The 25,676-nt window shown below is 42.0% G+C and overlaps 1 protein-coding gene across 3 annotated transcripts in view; it reads right to left on the bottom strand.

The window, feature by feature from the left end:
• CARS2 (cysteinyl-tRNA synthetase 2, mitochondrial) overlaps positions 1-24,601 on the bottom strand; it is a 49,805-nt gene extending 25,204 nt beyond the window's left edge. The window contains exons 1-8 of one of the 3 annotated variants that reach the window (XM_039491923.1): positions 24,583-24,601; positions 23,456-23,506; positions 13,476-13,593; positions 8,880-8,951; positions 8,183-8,288; positions 7,289-7,372; positions 6,358-6,487; positions 5,874-6,007 (exon numbers count right to left, since the gene is read on the bottom strand). In XM_039491923.1, coding sequence (XP_039347857.1) covers positions 5,874-6,007; positions 6,358-6,487; positions 7,289-7,372; positions 8,183-8,288; positions 8,880-8,951; positions 13,476-13,529 — 580 coding nt within the window. In that variant the 5' untranslated portion in view covers positions 13,530-13,593; positions 23,456-23,506; positions 24,583-24,601. The other 2 variants (XM_039491905.1, XM_039491913.1) reach the window with 2 other exon arrangements.
• Positions 24,602-25,676: the final 1,075 nt, after the last annotated feature.

The raw sequence follows: 25,676 nt of genomic DNA on the forward strand, positions 1-25,676 counted from the left end.
TTCACAACTTTGCCCAGAGGATGAGCAGTCTAAAAATAAAATCTTTAGAAGATGATTTATCCTCACTGCAGGGATTTTCTTCTAATGGGGACCGCTCTTATGATTCTGAGCCTGCCAGTATCCCGGAGTGTTAGCAGAATTATTTTTGAAGCTGAATCATTTGTCCTAAATAATTCACAATATCCTCCTCCAGCAGCATTTCTTAACTGAAAGAATGTAATTTATTGGCTTCTAGAGAATCGTCAACTGAATTCTCACTGGAATCCAGTTCTCTCTCTCTTTCTGGGAGAAATCAGAATCTTTCATTCTTTCCTAGACAAGAATGTTCCTACAGTTTGATTTACAACATTTAAGAATAAAACTGAAAGGGTTCTGCCAGCTAGAACCCTTCATTGAAAAGTAGTGAACATCCTTCCTAGTAAATTTTAAAATTTCAATTGGCCCCATGAAGGTCATATTTGCCTATTAACAGACAAAACAAAAATGGACATGTTTATATTGACTTGAAAACTAATACTTTGTGATTACAGCTCAGGAATTTTTGCATTAGAGCTGCAGCAGTAAGAATCCAGGGGTGAGTACTGTCTATACTTGTAGTCTCAGAAAGTTAAACTCAAACATATTGGGTCACAGACTGGGTTTAAACCAATAGTGGCATTTGGAAATTTGATCAACTATGGCTCCAACATTACAGATATACACAACTGCAACAAGAGCTTCCTCCAAGCAGAATTGTACTATGGGCATTGCAGTTCTACCGTTCTTTTGTCTCATTCTGATCACTTTGCAAATCCCCATGAATTTAAATCTACTGCTTAAGCAAGTTGTGCTAGGCCTATGTTTGTATACCACATACTATGGGTCTTATTCTGCAGTCCTTACTCACATGAGTAGTTCAGTGAACACAATGGGACTTCTTGCATGAAAAAGCAGTACTCAACATGTATAGGGGCTGGGGATGCAGAATCAGGCTTTATTACCACCAACTTTGGAGAAAGTCAGAATAGGGTGACCAGACGTCCCGATCAAATCAGGACTGTCCCGATCTTGAGGAGTTTGTCCCGTGTCCCGACCAGAGTACGGTCGGGACGCCATTTGTCCCGATATTTTGTTTCCTGGTCTTCAGCAGCAATTCGGCGGAGAGTCCTTCAGTCACGGACGGTCTTTGGCGGTATTTTGGCGGCAGGTGCTTCTGTCTTTGGCGGCAAGGTTTATTACCCCCCACCGAAATACTGCCGAAGACCGTCCATGACTGAAGGGTTCTCTGACGAATTGCCACCAAACTCCCGGACGGGTGAGTATAAAAGTACACCCCCCCCCCGCAGCGGTCCTGATATTTTCCCCTTAACATATGGTCACCCTAAGTCAGAATAACCACTGTGGGAAAGAGGACCATAATATACAGGGTAGATATACCTGGTACCAATATAAGATGATGCAGTGGCAAAGCCTAATGCAGAGCAAAATTATCTGGAGTGTTGTACAAAGAAGTGTTAGGCGCGTTCCTACTCAGAGTGGCAAAGCATGGCACTATTCAATTCTGAGCAATGCCACAAACAGGAGATTTTGAGAGACAAGGGTTTGTGCCCGTCACAGTGTCTATTTAGACAAAACCAATGAGGTAGCTGTCTGAAAAAGGTCTTTTGTCTTAACAGGTGACAAAGTTACCCAACCCTCAATCTTTCTCTCTCTTTTTTTTTTAAGCTCTGTAAGAGTGTGGAAATAAGAGGCTGAGGCTGTCTACACTATGGGTCCATCCACACTAGACCTCTGAACAATTCCATGCTGAATTTCCCCACTCACCAAGCTGAAGGGGACATTCAGAAGTATGCTTTAGCTAACCTTGCCCTTTAATTATTTCTTTTCCCCTTTGGCCAATGCTGACGGTGCCAAATTGTGATTAAAATCAGTTAAGGTTGCATAGGCTAGATATGGTTTCTATATTTGATTTAAATAAAGTTCACATTGATAAGAGAGTGTTTAAAAATCAATATGGCCCAAGCTAATTTAAACCACACTTGAAAACAGTTTGCTATAAAACAAAATGGTATATCATAGCTGATATGGCAATTGAACTGTCTCTGGTGCTCACCTGTGCTAAGGGGTATGTGAATCTCCTCAGGATATAAAGTGACTAGTTTGTAAACCCTGCCATCAAAGACAATGTAAATTGTTTGGATCACAAAGAGGAAATTAAAGAAAGCTAGAAAGGAAGACTTCAGTAGAGTTATGACAATGTAGACCAGTTGAACGGCTCCCATGGCTTTAGGAAAAATTTAAAGGTAAAGTACCCAGAGAGTGAGTTCCAAATAGACTGGGCAATACAACAACTGTGGTGCGTTGTGGAGAAACAAGACCGAAAAAAGAGTAGGAGGCAGAGGGAAGAAATCTTTGTTTGAAGTTATTTCTTTTTCCGGGATGCCAGGACCCCAGGACAGGCAAGCATAAAGCAAAGGAAGTCAATTACAGAGCATGTTAGACACAAACAATCTTGTTTCTCTTCTCATGACTAGAAATAATGCTACTAATAGATAAAAGTTTCTCTGCTGAATTTAGAGGATTTAGTGAATTTAGAGTTAAGTGCTATGTCAACAACCAGAATAATTACATATTCAGAACTCCGGTATCTTTCTCTAATCCAGATGTTTCTCTGTTGGAAAACACCACTCAGGTTTTTTCTTTGTTCACAGCCGAGCTCGAGCGAGGAGCAGGAGTGGAGAGGCGGTGGAGTGGCGCAGACCTCTCCAAAAGCAGGGCAGTGGGCGGTGGCAATGCTGCGGGTGGTGGGTCAAGTTCATGGTCTGGCGATTCTGGGCCCGGGAACAGACACAGACTGGTGGCATAGTGCTGCAGGTCTGGGATGGATGACACAGAGTGGGCAGAAACTTCAGAAACGAAGAGGACACTTTCCTTGAACTGTGTGACTGCTGTCCCCTGCCCTGAGGCGCCAGGACACAAGGATGCGAGCAGCTAGTGACTGTGGTCAGGTGTCAGGTCATCATAGATGGCGGACGGATTCCCATGCGGTGGGGCTATGGGGGATGGGACATCCATCCCTATCCCTCCACCCACCCAGGCCAGGCAGGCCAGCACATAATTAGGCTTTTACTGCTTTGTGGCAAGCTGTGGTGTGGACCAGGTAGGGGGGCTTACCAACACAACATCAACGCCGGGCGGCAGGTGGTTCACGCGGCAGCGTGTTCAGGAACTCTGGTCTGTTTAGCTTCAAGGCGCTTTGGCGCGGGCAGGCTCCGTCCTCGGTTCTCCAAGAGCTGTTGAGCCTGCTGTGAGCTCTCTCCCTTCCTGCCCTCCCCTGCATACTCTCCTGCGCGCATGCCTGCCTTTGCGGCCTCTCCTCGACTGTCTCTGCTCTGAGTCGCCTGCTAGGAACATTGAAACCAACAGTAAACACAGTCTAGTCATTCTCAGTAGTCATTCTCAGTTAAGAAGGAACCAACAGGGAACTAGTCTCAGGAGACTAGTCCGAGATTTGAGATCGCGGATCTGTGGCGCGCGATTGCACTGGATAGCGCGCAGCGGAGAGAGACAGCTGCATCCCAAGCACACAAAAGTCTTAAAGCCTTACACAGTAGGCTCTTATTATGTAGTGCTTGGCTGCTGTGCTGCTGGAGGTGCAATGTGCAAAAAAGAAAAAAAGAGGAAGCGTTATGCATCTCGCGAAAGACCCCTGACCCTGTGGTTTTTTCCTCTGAGGCCTGCAACCTGCGTGGCTGTCATTCTTATGCATTTAACAAAAAAAAAACTCTGTTACTCTGTTATTCTTAGTCAATCTTAAACAAAAAACTCTGTTCTTTTCTTATCTAAGTAAAGTAAAAAGTCTATACAAACAGTACACAGTATTAAACTCCACTAATTAGATGCAGCACTTCCACACGACATCACCCTGAGCGTGTCAGGCGCACACAGAGAGAGCGGATGTTTCTACCATGGCTGAAGAAGGAAGTGTCAAGTGCACCAATAAAGCACCCTCCCTCTCAGAAACCTCTTGCTGAGGCTTTTTCAGCTGCTCTCTGAGAGCTTTTTGAAATCCCCCCAGGACTATTGCTCTCTTGCTGCTTGTGTAGACCTGCTGTTTGTTTTTAGTTTCATATTAAAAAAATTTTATATAGTATTTTCTATTTTTATATAAATCCCTGTTTCTTAAAATAATAAATTGTTTGTTGTTTGTACTCTCGATCTGAGCTGTCAAGCGGGAGTGGGTCGCGGGAGTGGGCTCGAGTCCTCCTCGCCCCTCCTCTCTCCCTCCCATCACTGTCGGACAGGGAACTGGGAACTGTCTATTCCGTCCTCCTCTCCACCACTGTCCTGGTCACCACACTGGCAGACCCACCACCTAAAATGGCATGCACCTAGAATGCTGGGGTGGGCATGTCTGGGGCGGCGGGGCCCGGGGCCGCCGGCTTCTGCTGTTGTTCCCGCTCGCTCTTCCTTCACGCCTTCACACCCGCCGCTTCACTCGGCTCCGGCCGTCTTTGTCTTTCAGAGACCTTCTTCTTCTTGAAGGTCTTCGGCGTTGGTCTTTGGCGTTCAGTTGAGGCGCAGACTCCGCCACACAGAGCACGATCCTGCAGCGATCAGATCTGGACTTCTCCGACCTCTTGGGAGGGTCTCCTTCTTCTCTGGGATTGCCGGACCTCTCTGCTGGAGAGCTCTGTTGCAGGTGCTGCAGGCGGCGCCCGATGCTCACAACCAGAGCGTCAACGTCAAGCCGCCCAGACAGGAAAAAAAATTCATTCAAATTTTTGTTCATTCCTGTGTGGCTGGCCAGAAATCGGAAGCTCGGACTGCTGTCAGACAGAGCAGACAAGTGGTGGTGCACTGTGGGGAGCTGCGGAGCTGCTTTAAGTTCCACACATCCTAATTCCAGCTAGCAAGTGCGGCAAGTGTGCGTTAGCGCGTTACCTCCACCTGGTGGTAATTACCAGAACCCTCTAAAAAGAGCCCCTGGCTTCAATTTAATGGCTTTGGGTGTGGACGGTTGAGCTTAGAGTTCGCGTGATGATAAATCGAATTAAAGTCCTAGTGTAGACCAGGCCTTTGTTAATCTGTTTATACACCTCAGCATTATCCTCAGGTCTCATTTTCCATTGGCACAGATGACTTTCCCTACCACGACTCAAATCCTTTTACTACATTTATAAATACTGCTGTTCTGATTACAGCTTTCTATTGAATACTATTTCAAGCCCAGTGCACCTGATGCTGAGAGTTAAAGGACTCCAAGAATAATTTGTAATCCATCACAGTTTTGGTGCTTCTGAAAATTATCATCAGACATCATCTCACAGAATCTGACTCACCTACTTACCTCGCTCACCTTCACCCAGATTTTGGGGGTTCTGATTCCAAGGTGTGGTGTTTTTCTATTTTTAGGCATATATGAACACCCATACCAAAGTAACTAACTAAATCTTTTCTATTTTTCTGGGAGAAATAAATATAAAAAAGACATCTCAAAATTTGAAGGAAAGCAGATGATGAGAGTGGATGAGTGAGGATTCTGAGAGACTATATCTTCAAGGAGTAATAATTAACGTTCCCTTCCAATTGTTTCAGCCAGGGCAAAAAAACCCCAGTTTAACTACTTAGAAACTTCCAAAAATCCAATTACAATTAAAAACTCCTACATTTCTGAACTTATTTAAAAAAAAAAAAGTCAATTTGTATTATTTAAGGTAAAATTCATTTTCAATGACCTTTCTTAATTTATCTGGAGAAAACATAAACGTGGTCATTGTAGCAATGCATCTGTATTTAAGTTTTTCTCCACATTTTTAAGCATAAAAGCATGCCATGAAAAGCTGAAAGCCAAATACAAAATTTAATAAGACTAAATTTAAGCTGTTACTTACCAGAATGTAGAAAATAATTTCCCCATTGTTCACACTGATGATAAACCTCACACTGTGCAATTTCATTTTCATGATGTGGGAAAGCAAGATCTATGCCACCAGTATGGATATCCAGTTGGCTTCCAAACACTGTACTGTAACAATATTTTACTGATCAAAACCAGACCACCACAAGAGCCTTTGTAAGGCAATGCAGTAATTAACAGAATGAAACACTTTACGTCCAAATGCTTTCTCCAGTTTATTACAGTAACAGAACAAGTATTCTAAAAAATACTAAAATCTCAGCAATGTATTTGCCAATTTTCATTTTCCGCAAAAATAAACACGTTTTCTTTACAGTCAGCAATTTCTTATTTTTGTTTAGATTAAAGAATTACAAATGGACATATCCTTTCCCTGTTCCAGTTAGCAAATCCACATCAATCACACACGCACGCAGGCACACACACGTGCACAAAATTAAAAATCTAGGAAATCTGACCTCGAAATTGTAGAGCACTCGATGTGCCAGCCAGGTCTTCCTTTTCCCCAGGGAGAAGCCCAATAAAGTTCTTGAGGTTTGGCTGCCTTCCACAGGGCAAAATCTTTGACATGTCGCTTATCACTATCAACTGCCAATCATTTATTATTTGTTAATAGGATAAGTCTCCAAAAAGAGTAAATGCATGAACCATTCAGCATGTCAGTAAAGGGAGCTATCCAGATTTTATTCTTGGACAGACCTTTCCATTTTCCTGTATTTTTTTCCTATCCTGGAGGACAAACATGTTGGACACAAAGTGTTCAACAAAAATAATATCCTGAACAATCTACTGTGAGCCAGAAATGGACTCTGATTCATCCACAGTCCTTAAGGCAAGAAGGGATCATTAGATCATCTAGTCCAACTCCCTTTGTAACACAGACTAAAGAATTTCACCCAATTCCCCCTGTATTGAACTCAGTAACTTGTATTTGACTGAAGTATATCATCTTATTTATCTATAAGTGCCCAAGCTGATCTTAGCTCCCACTAACAGACCCACACCTAACATATTTCTAACTCTATTCCATCCAGAGATAACCTGGAAAATATAAAACAATCATTTCTCCTAAACACAGGTTATCCGGTGGTTACAGAATAACTTTCCTTCTAATTTTTCAGCAAGAAATCTGTATTTAAGTGCAGTAAAGTCAGGGAAAAAAAAACCCTTAAATACATACAGCGAGAAAAAATGGTCAAAACTTCTTTAGCACTAAATAAATATTATCTATGAATTAAAGTTACAAAAGAACTATGACTGAGTAGGAGATGCACTGTTTGTATTGTTTTAGCCTTTCACATTAGGATTTTATACACATGCTATTTAAGCCTCAGAAAACGCATTTAACTAAAACAAAGTATTGATCCAAACCAGTCCATATCAACATACCCATTTCCTCTTGTACATCAGGGTAAACACTAGTTAACTTTCCATATCGTTCTCCCCTAGACTTGACATCAAAATAAACATTACCTGTTAGAAAACAAACGTTGAGATTTATTACAAAGATAGGGGGGCATGCACTTTGCCAGTATGGTGAAAAGGTAAACACTTTTCCTGAGTAAAGCATATGTTGAGTACCATTTCCTAAAAGAATCATTCTGCTCTGGAAAGTAACTGCAATAATGAGAGCATGGGTTTCCATGTTTATGGTGTCTCAAAGACTACAGATTAAGTTTGCTTGTCGGGCACATAAGATTATTTTTTCTAACCGTAAACCCACCCTAGGATATAAAAGTTATACTGGGTTCTTTTCTGCTCACATAATATCAACTGTACTCCTCAGGACTCACATGAAACCTCTCACGGGTGTAGTTAACACGCAGATGAGGTCCCCCAACTACCACAAGCCCTGCTTCTAAAACCCTACTATGCACTCTGTTTTGCAAAAGCTGTGCTCTGCAGTGCATAGGGGGTGCACACCTTCCCATAGGGACTACCAGATTCTTATCTTGAACAAACCTCTGGTGTAATAGAGTGTGCCAGTTCCATGGTTTTCTAGCCCAGGATTTCCCCACAGGAATTATATAATTCAGTTAATGCCCATAAAGAACAACATTAAAAACTCAGTTACATTTAAATTACAATATAATTATACTTGTTCTTAGCATTGTATACAAAGTGTATTAAAGTTATTCACAGCATTTTCCTTATCAGTTATCAATCAAAGGAAGAGATGGTATTATCTGAACTGACCCCAAAGTGGTATGGTCATAACTCCAATTAAGAGAATGAATTTCTTGCATACACATTAACATCAAACTGTATTGCTAGAAGTCTTACCTTTGGAGGTTGCATAAGCATGTCCACTAGCCATTATTCGTTCTATAAAAGAAATTATCTGAGGAATATTTTCAGTCACTCTCATATATACTGTTGGGGGAAGAACCTTAAATAAAGAAGCAAAAAGGAATATGCTGCTGATAAGCTACTTTAATTCATGACAATACTAGCATGTTTAAAGGAACACTGCCAACTTAAAAACATCCCTCGGCACGCACTGCTTCCTGCAGCCTCCAATGGCCTGGGACGGCGAACCGCAAACAGTGGGAGCCGCGATCGGCCGAACCTGAGGATGTGGCAGGTAAACAAACCGGACCGGACCACCAGGGTGCTTACCCTGGTGGGCCACGGGCCAAAGGTTGCCAATCCCTGTGCTAGGCACTGCCCAAACACGGGCAGTATGCAGTACCTATCCTGAAGAGCTTATAACTGTGCATTCATTCTTTGAGACAGTTTCTTCCTTATCAAAAGACACATGTAAACATATGGGGATCAGATGAAATATTATAAAAATTTTAAAAGGGAATTTAAAAAATGTTCACTACGTACTATTTAAAGGATGATTAATCAGAAAGAGTATTTTCAAATTAGTCAATTAAAATTATAACTTAAAAATCAGGTTGTCATTGTTCCTTTAACAAATAAATGTACTTTATAATAATTTCAGTTTTAAAAGATAAATATTAAATATTTGTACCTTTAATGCAGCCATGTCTTGTTTAAAGTCTTCTTCATAAACCCGGGCAAGAGCTAATGGTGATATGTTCATCTGTAGAAGAGAGGCAGATGAGTGAATCATAAATCAAAATAATACAAAATATTATAGTCTTATTAGTCAGTTAATGGCTAATTGGAAGAGTTATGGGGCCCCCCCAAGGTTAAAAAAAAAAAGTAAGGAAGGTTTATTAATCCAACGTTCAGTACAGAGGCTATATAAAAGATAGTTATAGCATAAAAGTGATTAATTTATTTATCTTTTTTAATTATAGGAATATTTTAATCCACATCTTCCTACAGAAAGTGACTAAAAATTAAGTCCACAAACCTTTTATTTTTATTCAGTAAGGGACTTCACTTCCAATGCTAAGCTTACCTCATATTCATGGTGCAAGAAAGTCATTTACAACCCTTACTGATATATGTCAGAGTTATAAAACAGAGACTTACAGACACCACACAGGATATTTTTTATCATTGAAAATGAATATGATATTTCAACTTTTCATTGCTGTTCCTCAAATATGTGAATGGAATTGGGGAAATGAACTGATAGACAGTCAAATATTTTTGAAAGCATAGTAACACTCCAACAATATCTACAAGTTTCAAATGTAGATTCTGTTGACAGCTAGGCACAGGGATCTTTACAAAAGTGAATAAATAAGTGGGAAGCAGAAATAAAGAGTCAGTTTGCATTTGATATTACATTTGTCTCAAAATCTCATCATATCCAGGGCTTGAAAAATTCACCAGAACAAAACCTTCCCTGGCAAGTGGAGGTGCTATGTCATCTAATTTTGCAAGATTTAAGTTTCTAGTCCTTACGTTTTGGAAAATAATCTGCTGCATGTGAACCAATGGAAGGCTGTCTTTCTGAATTGGCAGACAGGAACAACAGAATGAAATTAACAGAACAAAATTCAATTTTATTGCTGCCATTCAGAAACAGGTGAGCAGAAATACATCAGTTTTATTCTGCAGATGCTATTCAGGAATTTTATAAGCAACTAGAGGCAGGCACTAGGGTCAAGATTTTAAAAGGTGACTTTGGATGCCTAATTTAAGACATCTTTAAAAGGCCTGATTTTCACCAGGCTAGTGCTTAGCACAAGGATCGGCAACCTTTGACACGCGGCTCGCCAGGGTAAGCACCCTGGCGGGCCGGGCTGGTTTGTTTACCTGCCGCGTCCACAGATTTGGCCGATCGTGGCTCCCACTGGCCACGGTTCGCCACTCCAGGCCAATGGGGCTGCGGAAAGCGCTGCGGGCTGAGGGATGTGCTGGCCGCCGCTTCCTGCCGCCCCCATTGGCCTGGAGCAGTGAACCGCGGCCAGTGGGAGCGCAATCAGCCAAACCTCCAGACGCGACAGGTAAACAAACCGGCCCAGCCTGCCAGGGGGCTTACCCTGGCGGGCCACATGCCAAAGGTTGCCGATCCCTGGCTTAGCACTTTTTGAACTATCTATCGGAGTAGCCAGGAGTTCGGGAGAAGAGGTAGAATAGAGGAGGCTCATCTCTTGCAGCCGAGAGAAGGCTTGGTGTAAAAGGAAAGCTTCTTCCCCCTTTCAGGAATCACAAAGAAGTTGCTTCAGACACTAGAGCCTCCAAAACGAATCCCTGAGCGAGGTTAAGGAGCTAGCACCCTGACAAGAATCTCAGTATTAGTAAGACTTCTCACGAGGGCATTGCCCCTCAACCTCACTGGGGGTACCCTTCCTCAACTTGCTTATTGATCCTTGGCTCTCTTATAACGTATTCCGTTATCAGGACTTGAAAAACCAATCGGGTTCAAAATTTAGAGGATAGAAGGAATCAACAGTAATTAACAGCATGAGAGCATAAAGAACAAATCTTCCCAGACAAAACTAATTGCTTTTTGGATTGAGAAGGAGAATGCAATTATGTCCTATATCTGGACTTTGGTAAAGCATCGGATACAGTGTCAAGAAATCTTATTTCCAAAATTAATTCTGCTTCCTTTGGATATGAACCCTACCCCCGTGGACTAAAAACTGGCTGAAGGATTGAAAACAAATGGTAATGATTAATGCCCACTGAATAAGAGATAGTCATCCTGTAGAGTGACACTCAAGGATTGGTGTTAGATCAGTTTTATTAAATATCTTTTTTAAAGAGCTGGAAGAATCACAGGAAATAAATGTAAAAAAGGCCTGTTAGGTCATCTAATACATCCTCCTGCTAATGCAGAAATGTCCTTATGATATATTATCCAGAAACGTATTGTTCAAATGGGGATAAAGAGCAAGCTAATTGCATCTGAAGACAATGTTCATGGGAACATTTTGAAGATACCAAAGAAAAAAAGAAAACCACCACAAAAGGTACCTACAGAAGTTATAAAGTTGGGATCAAAGCACCACATTCTGGCATGCTCAGGGTGCTGTTTGACCAAGAGCCTTTACTGGAGCTCTAAACCAATGAAGAAGACTAAAGAGGAAAAGGCAGACGCTAAGCAATCTAGAAGTATTGTGGTTCCCACAGACCATTAAACTGAGACTTGGTTCTGTAAATACCATTTAAGGCACACCAAATCATAGCTGGGATTTATTTTTAAATAATTGTGTGTGATTTCTATTATTTGTGCTGTTGTTACCACAACTCTTCTAAAAGACTTTCCCACCCAATATTATGACAAACCTACAGTCCTAACCACAGGATTTGTTACTGATGGCCATTCTAACACCTCCCCCTCTATAAATACCCATCAAATGGTGAGGAGACTTCAGTATGCCACTGTTCTACTAACTGTAAAAAACACCCCTCAAAGTAGAACATATGGGACTTGGTAAAAATATAATAAAAGGATCAGACTTGTTTAGCATAGTTATAAAAGTTCTGACTGCTAAAACTACTTCATAGCGCAGACTTTAATCTTGACAAAAGAATGGAGCAAATGAACCAGAATTCTTTTAAACACATTAAGTCAACTTTTTCTGCAAAGAAAGCACCATGATGCTCTTATGAAAAAAAAATTCTCAAGACAGACACGCACACATGTTTTAAATGTAGGTCATATGTTAAAGCACTGGCCTGCAGCCATCAAGAAAAAAATATTCCTAAGGGAAAGAATAAGAATGAGCAAAAACTTATTTTAGCAAAAGCATAACAAGACCAGTATGAGAAAACTCTCTACAATTACTGTGAATAATAGTTTAAAAAATGGATTTTTTTCCTTGCAATCACTAAATGTTATTTTTGTACAAACTGTCACAATATATCTCACATCAGAAAAAGAACACGCAGTTTGCAGCTGAGTTCTATTGTGGCAGATTCCCTCATGTTCCAGAAGGCAGGAGCCACCAGGTTTTAAAACCCAAAAAACTCAATTTAAATCTTTCAAAAAATAATTAGCATTCACAATTTAGCTGTATATTATTAACATTTTATGATCTGATAAGGATTTTATCAAGCAGAAAAAGAGGTAGAATGACAATTCACTAAGCTCAGTTGGTAAAATTGATTTGATTAGCATCCCACTGAGAGCAGTTTACAGTCAAAGCTTTTAATTTAGCCAACAGCCATGAGACATCAGTGAAAACTTCGGGAAAGTTATTAACTACCTTTACTCTAGCAATCTAGGACCCCACCGCTGTAAAGACTTATAGGTAGGGGGGAGGGATAGCTCAGTGGTTTGAGCATTGGCCTGCTAAACCCAGCGTTGTGAGATCAACCCTTGAGGAGGCCATTTGGGGATTTAGTTGGGGATCGGTCCTGCGTTGAGCAGGGGGTTGGACTAAATGACCTCCTGAGGTCTTTTCCAACCCTGACAGTCTATGATATCCTTCATGTTAAGCTTGTGAGTAGACCCATTTGAGTTCAGGGCCTCGGAAACCATTAAGAAAGGTAGCACATATACAACTAAGAGACAGATCATGTCAGTGAATCCCTGCCTAGTTCTAGGTAATGTTCTAATAATATAAAAATGTTGTGGTGTTACTCGACCAAAATACAACAGAGCCCTCTCACTCCATTTCATTATACAACTAGATCCTTCCAGGCAGACCCTTGAGAGATGCTGAGCGCCTGCAACTTGATTTGATGGAAGCTCCATGATTTATTTACAGAACAACCATCTTCAATGACCAATTCCAAGGCTAACAGCGACACGTTATAATTTCTGTAAAACAGCAGCTACTATGGACAACTCTCCAAAGTTCAATGGTTAATATTTTCCACCTAGGACTGAGAGGGGTTAAGACAACTCTTCAACTTGAATGAGAGCCCCAATGACTTTCCACTTTCCCCAACAACCTTATATTGCAAAAATGGTCCTTCTGGCAGAGGACTAAGTAAGGTTGCCTTTGTAGCCAATGCTATGGCATTTGTTGTACCTACATCTCACTGATGAACAACTTTATATGCTGCCTCCTTCACAGAGCTACATATGCCAGCTCTGCCAGATTCCCAGCCTCTACGAGCCCATGAGTTGAGAGCCCAGGAAACAATTAGCCAGTGATTTTTAAAAACAGTAACAAAATCAAGGTTGTTGTCCAAGACTACTCAGTACATTAAACACGATAAGCTTTTGTCAAAGTAAACATCATATATTTACCTCATTGGCTCTTTTAATTATTTTGTCATCTATGTCTGTAATCCCCATCACCATGACTACTTGGTTTCCAAAAACTTTAGTTATTATTCTTCGAATAATATCAAATCTAACATAGGAACTGAAAAAGAAAAAGAAAGGCTTTTAAATGTGTATTATTGGTAATAAATCTAAATAAAATTAATAAACAGCAAAAATCACTCATACAGAAGCTCTGAATGGCCTAATAATGAAAGTGAAATAGAGAGAGAACAATGATAGTCTTTAGAGAGAGAGAGAGAGAGAATATATACAAAATGCTACTCCAAAACTAGTTACATTCTGTAAAGAAGTTATGCAAATCTCAGTTGAACTGGTCTACCCTCTTCTGGCACTAGTGACACATTACATCAAATTTTCTGAAGTGTTTCTTTTCTTCATTTCTTTAAAACAATAGACTGAAGTGAGATTGTGTTAACCTAAAGGCTTACCACTAAAATGAACATCACACTTACAATACTCCATACTCAGTTTCTAAAACCACTAATACCTCATTCACATTCTGAAACACTCCTTTTTTCAGGTACTACAGCACAGAATTAAAAAAAGAAAAATCAATACAAATATGTTCCAATTAAAGTTGTATGGGATCAGCTAAATAAGCACTGACATCAATTACACCAATGTAGCACACAAACAGTTTTATTTATACAACAACACAGGTCTTTTTGGATACCAGGCAACAGTTTTTCCAAATGTTTGAGAAGGAACCATTTTAAATTATTCACGAACTTCAGGACAAATATATTGTTTTAACAAAATCCATGCGGGGAGGGACAGCTCAGTGGTTTGAGCATTGGCCTGCTAAACCCAGGGTTGTGAGTTCAATTCTTGAGGGGGCCATTTAGGGATCTGGGCAAAAATCTGTCTGGGGATTGGTCCTGCTTTGAGCAGGGGGTTAGACTAAATGACCTTCTGAGGTCCCTTCCAACCCTGATATGCTATGAAGCCATTTGCTACTGTAAGAATCTCAGGTTAGACTTCCAAAGAAATGTCTTTGGACTCAGTAAGGGCAGCTATTTCAGAAAGGCTAAGCAGCAGCATCTCAGGAAAGGGCGCAGACCTGCAAGGTGATGAGCACCTACAGCTCCCATTGACTTCAAAGGCAGCTGTGGGCATTCAGTACCTCACAGGACTGGGTCCAGAAAGAAATTCACAAATCTACATTTTCTATTCCATCCAGCATGATGAACAAACCTGAGACTGTTTACTGTCTGCAAAAACAAACAAAGCTCAATTAACTTTGCAGATGTATTTGCACCTTTCACTTAGCTGCCTGGATGTGATGGTGATAACACAATGCCTTCCCAAAAATTCTCCGCCCCACATCATACATCACAAATGTCATATTTGAACTACACGTGGAGAAAAGCATTGTTACTTGCTTGAATTATGCCATACTAAAACATGTCTTTGAAAAGGTAGCATATACAACTAAGAAACAGATCACGTTAATGAATCCCTGGCTAATTCTAAGTAAGATTCTAATAATATAAAAATGTTGTGGTATTAGTCCACCAAAATACACCAGAGCCCTCTCAGTCCATTTCACTATCAATAAAAGAATCACCATCAATGTCAAAATGCTTAAAATTAAATTCACCAGCTCTGTGGTTTTCTTTGCTAGTACACATATGAACGTTGCCCTGTCCCCTGCTATACACCTCTACTCTGTTTTTAGAAGAAACATGCAGAAACCTTGGCATTTCAGGGAGCAGGATTCTTTTATTCTTCAATAGCAACATGCTGACTAGAATAAAGCAGAGAGTCAAGGGGTGGCACAGAAAAGAACCCAGCTCTTGGGATTATTATTGCTAGGAATCACTCAGATGAGAAGCTGGATCCTAACCAAGCTGAAACCCTCATGTCAGCAAAAACTGATAAAATTTCAGAAGTCAGTGTTGAAAATCAAGGTTACATTTTGACCCATTAACAGCAATTCTCTTAAATGGGGGCACACACTCCGTACAAATGTGCACAGAACCCTGGTTCTGACGCCTGGGGGCCACTGCACAGCAAATAAAAGGGTCGTTTGTTTGTAGGGGGCAGGGGAAATGTAATGTCATTCTTTTCAAATCCCCCCTGCAGATGATAATCTCATTTCCATTGTTAATTCATTTCTGTATCTGTGCCATTACTTCCTTCATTAGTTGTGTCTGTCGTGGTTTAAAAAGAGGAAAAACAGAAGCTTGTTTGAAGAATTCAAGTAATAAAATGGCATCCTTACTCTTTTTTAAAAATCAAAATTATTTTTTTTAAAGTTAAAATATAACTTTAGGGACCACAAACGGTTTAAACAGAGCCATAGTGACAGCAGCATTTCTCTTCATGCTGCTAGGAGTGGTGGGTCTCACTCGTACATTATCAGCCTGGATGCCTCCCCATGTTTTCTAATCAACTGCCTTCCACATGAACCTCCTTCAGCAGCAGATGACTGACCAGCAGCTGCAGAAGCAGGGGTCTAGAGCAGAAGCAATCTATAAGCAGAGCCAACTACAGAGGGAAATTTAGAGAATCCTGCCATCCTAGTCAAATTAATGCTGAAGTTATACCAAACCAAGCAAGGCAATTGGGCAATGTGAAGGCATAAGAACCAGTGCAAAGTTATGCACATTGGAAACAGGTGTCAGAGTGGTAGCCGTGTTACTCTGTATCAGCAAAAAGAACGAGGAGTCCTTGTAACATCTAAGGCCTGGTCTACACTACGGGGGGGAAGGGGGGAGTTGAACTAAGGTACGTGACTTCAGCTACGCGAATAGCATAGCTGAAGTCGAACTACCTTAGTTCGAATTTCCTACCTGTCCAGACGCCGCGGGATCGAACTCCGCGGCTCCCCCGTCGACTCCGCCACTGCCGTTTGCGGTGGTGGAGTTCCGGAGTAGACGGGAGCGCGTTCGGAGTTCGAACTGTCCGCGTCGACCCGGCGGGTAAGTATGGACCTACCCTTAGAGACTAACAAATTAATTTGAGCATAAGCTTTTGTGGGCTATAACCCACTTCATCAGATGCACGCAGTGGAAAATACTGTAGATAGATATCTATCTATCTATATATATAGATGTATAAAACCATCCCAGTTTTTCACATTTGCTGTCTGGTCACCCTAACTATCCCAGAGGAAAAAAAAACACTTGAAGAAGAGCCTAGAATGAGGTACTGATGGAGTAAAGAAGTTTATTGTTATAGCAAGTTTAATAATTTTCTTGAACAATGACATTTTAAGCTATTCTTCCAAAATGAACAGTGTCAATGATTTATATTCTGATAACCCTCTTCCCCACCAATTTGTGTGTGTGTATATATATATATACACACACACATATATACATACACACACACACACACACACACAGAGAAAACATGAAAAAATGGGTGTTGCCATACCAACTCTAACGAGACTAATCAATTAAGGATGGCTATTATCAGAAGGAGAAAAAAAAACTCTGTAGTGATAATCAGGATGGCCCATTTCAAACCGTTGACAAGAAGGTGTGAGTAACAGTAGGGGAAAAATTAACATGGGGAATTAGTTTTTAATTTGTGTAATGACTCATCCACTCCCAGTCTTTATTCAAGCCTAATTTAATGGTGTCCAGTTTGCAAATTATTTCTAGTTCTGCAGTTTCTCCTTGGAGTCTGTTTTTGACGTTTGAAATGTTTTGACTGTTTGAAATGGGCCATCCTGATTATCACTACAAAAGTTTTTTTTTCCTCCTGCTGATAATAGCTCACCTTAATCGATTAGTCTCATTAGAGTTGGTATGGCAACACCCATTTTTTCATGTTCTCTGTGTATCTATCTATCTATCTATCTATCTTCCTACTGGATTTTCCACTGCATGCATCTGATGAAGTAGGCTTTAGCCCACGAAAGCTTATGCTCAAATAAATATGTTAGTCTCTAAGATGCCACAAGTACTCCTCACACATTGGAAAGAATCATTTGAATTACTCATACATGTTAGTGAATTTTAAATTAACTCATAACAGCTCAGAAAAAGCCTTCACTGACATTGTGGCCAGTTCAATGAAAGCCTCTGCTCAATGAAAGCCTCTGTACAGCTGAAGTCAACAGAACAAACAATATATGAAAAAGCAAAAGGAATAGGGTACAGATTGTAATGCAGCTATATAATCAATAGTGCACCCATACTTTGAATGCTGTGTTCAGTTCTAATTACCCTATATAACAAAAACAAATGAGAAAGAGGTAGATTTCAAAGATGGGAGATTAGGATGATTAGAGGCATGGTGAAACTTCCATATAAGTAAAGAGTGAAAGACTGGAGCTGTTTAGTTCAGAGAGGGGACAAAAAGAGGTACATGAAAAAATGAATAATATAGAGAAGGTAAATCAGGAACTCCCACATTCCCCTTCTTGCAAAGGGCAGCAGAGAGAAGAGGACAAAAAGGATAGATGGATACATTAGATAGATAATCAGAAAAAGGAGACCAAAACAAGGTAATAATTGGAGATATACCAATCTCCTAGAACTGGATGGGACCTCAAAAGGTCATCGAGTCCAGCCCCCTGCCTTCACTAGCAGGACCAATTTTTGCCCCAGATCCCTAAGTGGCCTCCTCAAGGATTGAACTCACAACCCTGGGTTTAGCAGGCCAATGCTCAAACCACTGAGCTATCCCTCCCCCCAGGTGAAATTCCCTGAGGTGTAAAGGGCCTGTCCAACTTTAGACCTGTCCAAGGAGGGAGGGGGAGAGATGAATGGGCAGAGCAGACATGCAGAACTGCCTCCTCACCATCTCTGAATAAGTGGTGGTGGAAAAGAGAAGGGCCACAGAGGAAGTACATATACAGATCCAGAGGCTCCCAGACCCTTAACTGGGGATACGTTGTGTTGGTTCCTGCTATTCTAGCCCACAGACTTTATTCATTAGTTGTGTAGTAAATCGGTAAATTAGTTGTACATTGTTTTAACAAAGTCCATGAATATTAAACATTCTGCCCCCATTTAGTTTCCAGTACAATGCCTGACTATTTAGGGTTTATACTAGAAGAGTGACATATGTGCAGAAAAAGATAACGGGTAAAAAGGAACTGGGATAATAGTAAGAAAAGAAACAGTAGCAATTTCAACCTTGAGATCCAATATAATTCACTATGCAAAAGTTATATGGGATATCAAGTTAAGAATGAGCTACTATAGTGTATGTTTTGGTATTCCACTGAACTAAAAGAATGTACTCACCCATGCTAAAGTACCTTAAATGCTGGCACACAAGAGCTACATTAAAATAAATTTTTCTGGAAAATTATGGTTTCCTCCTCCCAGGCCATTACTAGATACTGCCTTTTGCTATTTGCATTCAGTTGACATTTACCTGCCTACTCTCAAAACCTAGAGCATGGGTTCCCAAACTGCGGGTCCCAAACAGGTTTCAGGGGTGTGCAGTGATACTCCCATTTGTTACAATTAGATGGGAGAAGGGTTCTAAAACTTTATGTTGTAATGTGGGATTAACATGAAAGAGGTGGAGAGCCACACACACACCCCTCCACCCCCAGGGTCCCGATTTTATAAGGACAGTCCCGATTTTTGGGTCTTTTTCTTATACAGGCTCCTATTACCCCCCACCCCGTCCCAGTTTTTCACATTTGCTGTCTGGTCACCCTAACTATCCCAGAGGGAAAAAAACACTTGAAGAAGAGCCTAGAATGAGGTACTGATGGAGTAAAGAAGTTTATTGTTATAGCAAGTTTAATAATTTTCTTGAACAATGACATTTTAAGCTATTCTTCCAAAATGAACAGTGTCAATGATTTATATTCTGATAACCCTCTTCCCCACCAATTTGTAGAACTAAAAATAGGAGTTATTTGGAAGTTAAAAAATAATCATATTGCATATTAGGTATTAATTAAAATTAATTCATGTATGGTTTCCTGATTTTCTGACCTTTATTAGCCATCCAGATTATTAAAAACCTGGCAGAAAGTTACAGAAAGGATGGAAAACTACAGCAATAAACACACAAAAATACAGCAACACATAAGTATTGGGAGTGCAAAAAGGAGAGGTTGCCAGTTCTATGTCTGGGCACTTAGTATTTCAAAACCTGCATTTCTAAAAGAGATACATAGAAATCAATATTATAATTCTCCTCTCACAGTTCCTGCCACAGCTAAACATTGAGGGAAATGGAACACAATGGGTTCAGAGAAAGAACAGAGTCAAAGTCAGTGAGGCAGCATAAGCTAAGAAGAAATATTTACAATATTAAGTGGCATTTGACATTCATATCACTAACCATGACCTGAAAGACACGTTTCCTCTGAGATGGAATAAGATGCAATACACTCTGTTTCAGAGTGACTAACAAATTTATTTAAGCATGAGCTGTGAGCTAAAGCTCACTTGAAGAAGTGAGCTTTAGCTCAACACTCTGTGTTAAGCAGTGGTGCTGCCACAATTTTATAATGGAGGTACGGAAGGCAGAACCATGTATTTGGGTTGTTATTACTATTTCAAGCCAGGGGGTGCAACAGCACCCCTAGTTCCAGCACTTATGATTTTAAGTATCATAGGCATGAACCATAAGAGCTGCTGAGCACTTGCAACTTCCATTGTCTTCAGTGGGAGTTGCAGATATTCAGCACACCCAGTTTTTAGCAGAGCTAGTAGCATTCTTTCTTTAACACGGTTAAGGTATTTTTCAAAGTTATTTCTGCCATACCAGCACATCATATTATTGTTTGTATTGATCTCTTGGAAGCTTGAAAGTGATGTGTTCACTCTCTCACAGAAAAACCCTGGACTGAATGTAACCATACAATAAACTACCCTCCACTGGTGGCAAGAGGTAACTCCACTCCAAAATTGAAACAAGCTGTCTAGAAAATTTAAGATCATTTCCACAGTTCCTGTCCAAGCTATACGTATTCTTCTCCTGCTCCTGCAGTACAGATGAAAGCTAAACTTCCAAATCAGCAAGAGTTTTGTTTACCGTACAATTGCAGGACTGGCAACCTGAGGCCCTTAGAGTCTCTCTAGCTCACGCTAGCAGTTATCACATGCCTTAAATCTATTTTTTTAAAAGATGAAATGCTTCCTTTACAATTGCCCCCATCCTCTGATCCTACACACACAAACTAGTTTATTACTATAAAGCTGTTAGTGAATTCTGAAGTGTTGGCAGGTTTGTGTGCTTTGGTTTTATAAAACAAAAGGCACTGAATTTTTTATGGGGAGGAAAAAATAAGTCACACAGGCTTTTCAAACAGTTTATAGGGAAAAAAAAAAAAAAGAGAGAGAGAATTTGAGCCTACCAACCTTAAAAATGTCCCTTTACAAGGCTAACAGCCCCATGCTATTTTTTCTAAGTGCTGACACAGTAACCAAGCCAAATGAAAGGAAGAAATCATTCTTGCAGCCTATGTTCGTATGTAATGTGATCAAAAGAGCTGCTTATATAAATCTAACGGTCTTTAACTTGTCCACACACAGGCGTTTAGTAAACGAGTACTTCAAGCAGTTTATTTTTAAGCATTTAAAGTTAATATTTCATAAACAATTGGCACAATTATTCATTTTTTTTAATCCAAATTACATGCGTCATATCTGCTGCTCTTCTTCCAAAATGTTTAAGACAGATTGATATGGAACTGTCTAGCAAATTCAAGTTCATGTATTATGTATAATAGTCACATTCTGCAGGTATGATCCAAAATTGTATAAAATGAAAATATATACAAAAAAAAGTTTTCCCCTCTATAAGAGCAAACTGCCGAACTGATCAGAACTTGAAAACCCTGGATGTATTGACTAACTAGTATATAGACTCATAGACTTTAAGGTCAGAAGGGACTATTATGATCATCTAGTCTGACCTCCTGCACAATGCAGGCCACAGAATCTCATCCACCCACTCCTGTAACAAACCCCTAACCTATGTCTGAGTTATTGAAGTCCTCAAATTGTGGTTTGAAGACCTCAAGCTGCAGAGAATCCTCCAGCAAGTGACCCGTGCCCCACGCTGCAGAGGAAGGCGAAAACCCCCCAGGGCCTCTGCCAATCTGCCGTGGAGGAAAATTCCTTCCCGACCCCAAATATGGTGATCAGTTAAACCCTGAGCAAGTGGGCAGGACTCACCAGCCAGCACCCAGGAAAGAATATGTCTGACTTAGTGCTAAAATAGACAACAGAACTTCTCCTTCTGTTTCTTTGTACAGTAAATGCTACCAATTGGCAGCTATACGCCCAGTTCCACTCTGGAAAAGAGCATACAACATAGAAGTATAGAGCTGGAAGTCATCCAGTCCAACCACCTGTACTGAGGGAGGACCAAGTAAACCTAGACATGCCTGACACAGGTGCTTGTCCAATTTTGTCTTAAAAACCTCCAGCGATGGGGATTCCACAACCTCCCTTGGAAGACTATTCCAGAGCTTAATTATCCTTACAGTTACAAAGATTTTCCTAATATCTAACTTGAATCTCTCTTACTGCATATGAAGCCCGTTACTTCTTGCCCTGCCTTCAGTGGGCAACAATAGATCACCGTCCTCTTTATAACATATTTGAAGATTTGTCTCGTCCCCCCTCATTTTTCTTTTCTCAAGATGAAACAAGCCCAATTTTTTTAACTTTTTCTCCTAGGTCAAGTTTTCTTGATCTTTTATCATTTTTGTTGATCTCCTCTAGACTCTCTCCAGTTTGCCCACAACTTTCCTAAAGTGTGGCGCCCAGAACTGGACACAGTACTCCAGCTGAGACCTCACCAGTGCCAAGCAGAGAAGGTCAGTTACCTCCTGTGTCTTACATATGACTCTCCTGTTAATGCACCACAGAATATTAGTCTTTTTCACAACTACATCATATTGTTGATTCATGTTCAATTTCTGATCTTCTATAACCCCCAGATCCTTTTCAGCAGTACAACCACCTGGCCAGATATTTCCCATTTTGTAGTCATACATTTGATTTTTTAATTCCTAAGGCATTGTCTATACTAGAAAATTAAATTGGCTTAATTACTGGTCACTCGGTGGTGTGGAAGATCCACACCGCTGACCAGCACAGTTAAGATGACCTAACTCCGCATATAGACAGTGCTAGATGAATGGAAGAATTCTTTCCTTGACCTAGCTACCTCCTCTCGGGGAGATGGATTAAGCTACGCCGACAGGAAAACACCTCCCGTCAGTGTAGGGAGTGTCTACACGGAAGTGATGCCGCTGTGCCACTGTAGCATTTTAAGTATAGACATACCCTTACTGTAGTACTTTGCAGTTGTCCTTGTTGAATTTCATCTTGTTGATTTCAGACCAATTCTCTAATTTCTCAATGTCATGTTGACTTCTAACCCTGTAGCATGTAATCGGCAATGTCCAGAAGTCCAACTCCCAGAGGAAGAATTTAGCAAATTAACAGGATGGGGCAGTTGCCAAGCAGCTCCTCTGAACCAAAACCAGCCATTTGTTTCACTGTTGAATAGACTTCACCAGGAAACAATTGCATGAGGTTAGCTTTCATTTTCTGTCTCTGGTAAGAGGCACCATCTTTCTTAAGTGAAGAAGAGCAGCTTGTCCTTTGGATAGCAATTACATTTCATTCATCTACCTCAGGATGTTGATTATCCTGGACTGCTGGACACTAGAGGTTTGTCTACACTGCAATTAAAAAGCTGTGACAGGCCCATGCCAGCCAACTTGGGCTCACGGGGCTCAGGCATAGGGCTCTTTAATTGCAGTGTAGACATTTGGACTCAGACTGGTGCCCGGTTCTGGGACCCTGCGCTCCAGCCCAAACCTGAACATCTATTTCACAATTAAACAACCCCATAGCCTGAGCACTGGAGCCTGAGTCAGTGTTTAACTACAGCATAGACATACTTTTGGTTTCTTCTAGTCCTACCTCGCAGTCAGTCACCTGACATCATAAAACATTAATGCAGAGTCTTCCTCCTAGAATTTTAAAACAACTCACCAAGCATGCCCAAGGTGCGCATGATCATACACTGTTGGCCCACAGCTATACCTGTGAACAAAGTGAAGAGCTAGTGAAGAACAAATCATAAAACAGTCAAAAGCTGTTTGACATATTACCTGCTGCTATGGACAACTAAAAATAGATACATTAACCAAACTGAATATCACAGTAAGGTGATCAGCTGGGCAGGATAGATCCCTTTGCAATCAGTTTAAAAGCAGGGGAACACTGACAGGCCCTCCCCCGATCTCACCGGCAGCATTATTTTTAGAGGGCTGCAGAGTATAACCTTTTATATTTTGTATTGGGCTGGCCACTGATTAATGCTATTTAAATCGCTACCAGGTCGCCACTCCTGCATTAGCCAGTATTAAGGGTTCTTTGCTTCTGCTCAGGCTGTTGTAGGTCTGGATCCCGGTCTCCCGGCCTGTGGGTTTGATCCACTTCCTCCCGACGCCAGAGTAACACCTCGGCGGGGAGGCCCGACTCCGCACCAGCCCGGCCTCCGCACCAGCGCCTCGGCCGGCTGCCACGGGGAGCTCTCCCCGGCTCGCGGAGCGCAGGCAGCGGGAGGCAGCGGCCAGCCCGGGAGCCAGCCGCGCTTGCAGCATGTTCGCCCCGCCGCGCCGCGCCACCACCCCCGGGGCGGCCAGAGCTCCGCGCGGGGCTCGCCAGGCGGCCGGCTCCGGCTGAGCGGCTCCCGCTCCCCGTGGGCTGGGGCGTCTCGGCTGGAGGCGGAGCTGCGGCCGCGGCACAACCCGCGCCGGGTGTAGCTACAGCAGCCGGAGCGCCTGTGCCGGGGACAGGGAGGCGGCGGTGTAGCTACAGCCCGAGCGGCAGGAAGGGGAGGGGCCTGGGGCTCTGTCCCAGCGCCGGCCCCGCCCCGGGCGGACTCGGGGAGAGCAACGCGGGGCACCCAGCCGGGCCGCCCGGGGCTCTGCTGCTGCTGCTGCTGCTGCAGCGGCGCCTGGTTCGCTCTCCTCCCGCGGGGCTCGCAGGGGAACGGCCAGCGCCCGAGCAGCGGCCAGGCCCGCCCGGACATGGGAAGGGCGGGGGGCGGGGGTTAGACTTGCCCTTGCGGTAAAAAACGCTGCTGCCTGCACTTGCGCCTGTAATCTGCTCACCTGCTTAAAGTCAAGCACGTGCCTAAAGGTTCGCAGGGTGAGAGCCTAATTTATATCTAACAAAGGAAGTGGATCTGCGTGTGTGCGCCCCCCACCCCCATCATAGTGGCTCATAATCTATAATCTCTTTAGACTTGCAGTACCCTTGTGAGGCAGGGATGTGCTCTTACCCCCCCCCTCATTGTATGGTTGGGGAAACTGAGGCACGGAGTGATTAAGTGAGTTGCTCAAGGTCACACAAGGGCTGAAAAAGAAACTTGGGTCTCCCAGCTCCCCAGGTAACACCCCCAAACACTAGACTATCCTTCCTCTTAGATTTGGAGAAGCTTTTATTTAATTAAGATTAATAAACCAGTTTCAAACAATTTGAATAGAATATATAAATGCTAAGTATTAGTACAATAGCTTTATTTTTGTCAAATTTTCAGGACAGATAGGTAAACTTTACAAAGGCCTTGTATACATGAGAAAGTTGTCTGAGTTGAACCTAAATTGTCTTTTAAACCAATTTACTTAAACTGTTGCAAACCCTTGTGTGAACACTCAATTTTACTTAAAAGTGATTTATTTCAGTTTATCTTAATCTTGTTCATAATCTACTTAAACTGTATATTTCAGTTTACTTTAAACTGAAATAAGTGTCCATTAGGGTTGCCAGGCTCCGGTTTCTGACCAGAAAACCCAGTCGAAAATGGGCCCGGGCCCAGGGCTAAGGCAGGCTCCCTGCCTTCCCTAGCTCCATGTGGCTCCCACAAGCAACCACCAGGTCCCTGCAGACTCTAGGCAAAGGGGTGGCCAGGGAGGCTCAGCAGCTCCCATTGGCTGGGAACTGCGACCAATGGGAACTGCGGGGGCAGCACCTGCAGGCACAAGGGCAGTGCGTGGAGCTGCCCTGGCCACCCATGCACCTAGGGGCTGCAGGGACTTGGCAGCCCCACCCTGGGAGCCACAGTAAACACCACGAGACCCCACACCAAACTCCCTCCTGCACCCCACCCCAAGCCCCTTCCCCAGTCCTCTTCAGCAATGTGAAGGAGGTGTTGGGGGTGGGGGAGGAGCAGAGGCAGGAAGGGGTGGAGTTGTGGCTCCCACTG

This window comes from Mauremys reevesii, linkage group 1 (genome assembly GCF_016161935.1).
Source record: "Mauremys reevesii isolate NIE-2019 linkage group 1, ASM1616193v1, whole genome shotgun sequence".
NCBI classification, from domain to species: domain Eukaryota; kingdom Metazoa; phylum Chordata; order Testudines; family Geoemydidae; genus Mauremys; species Mauremys reevesii.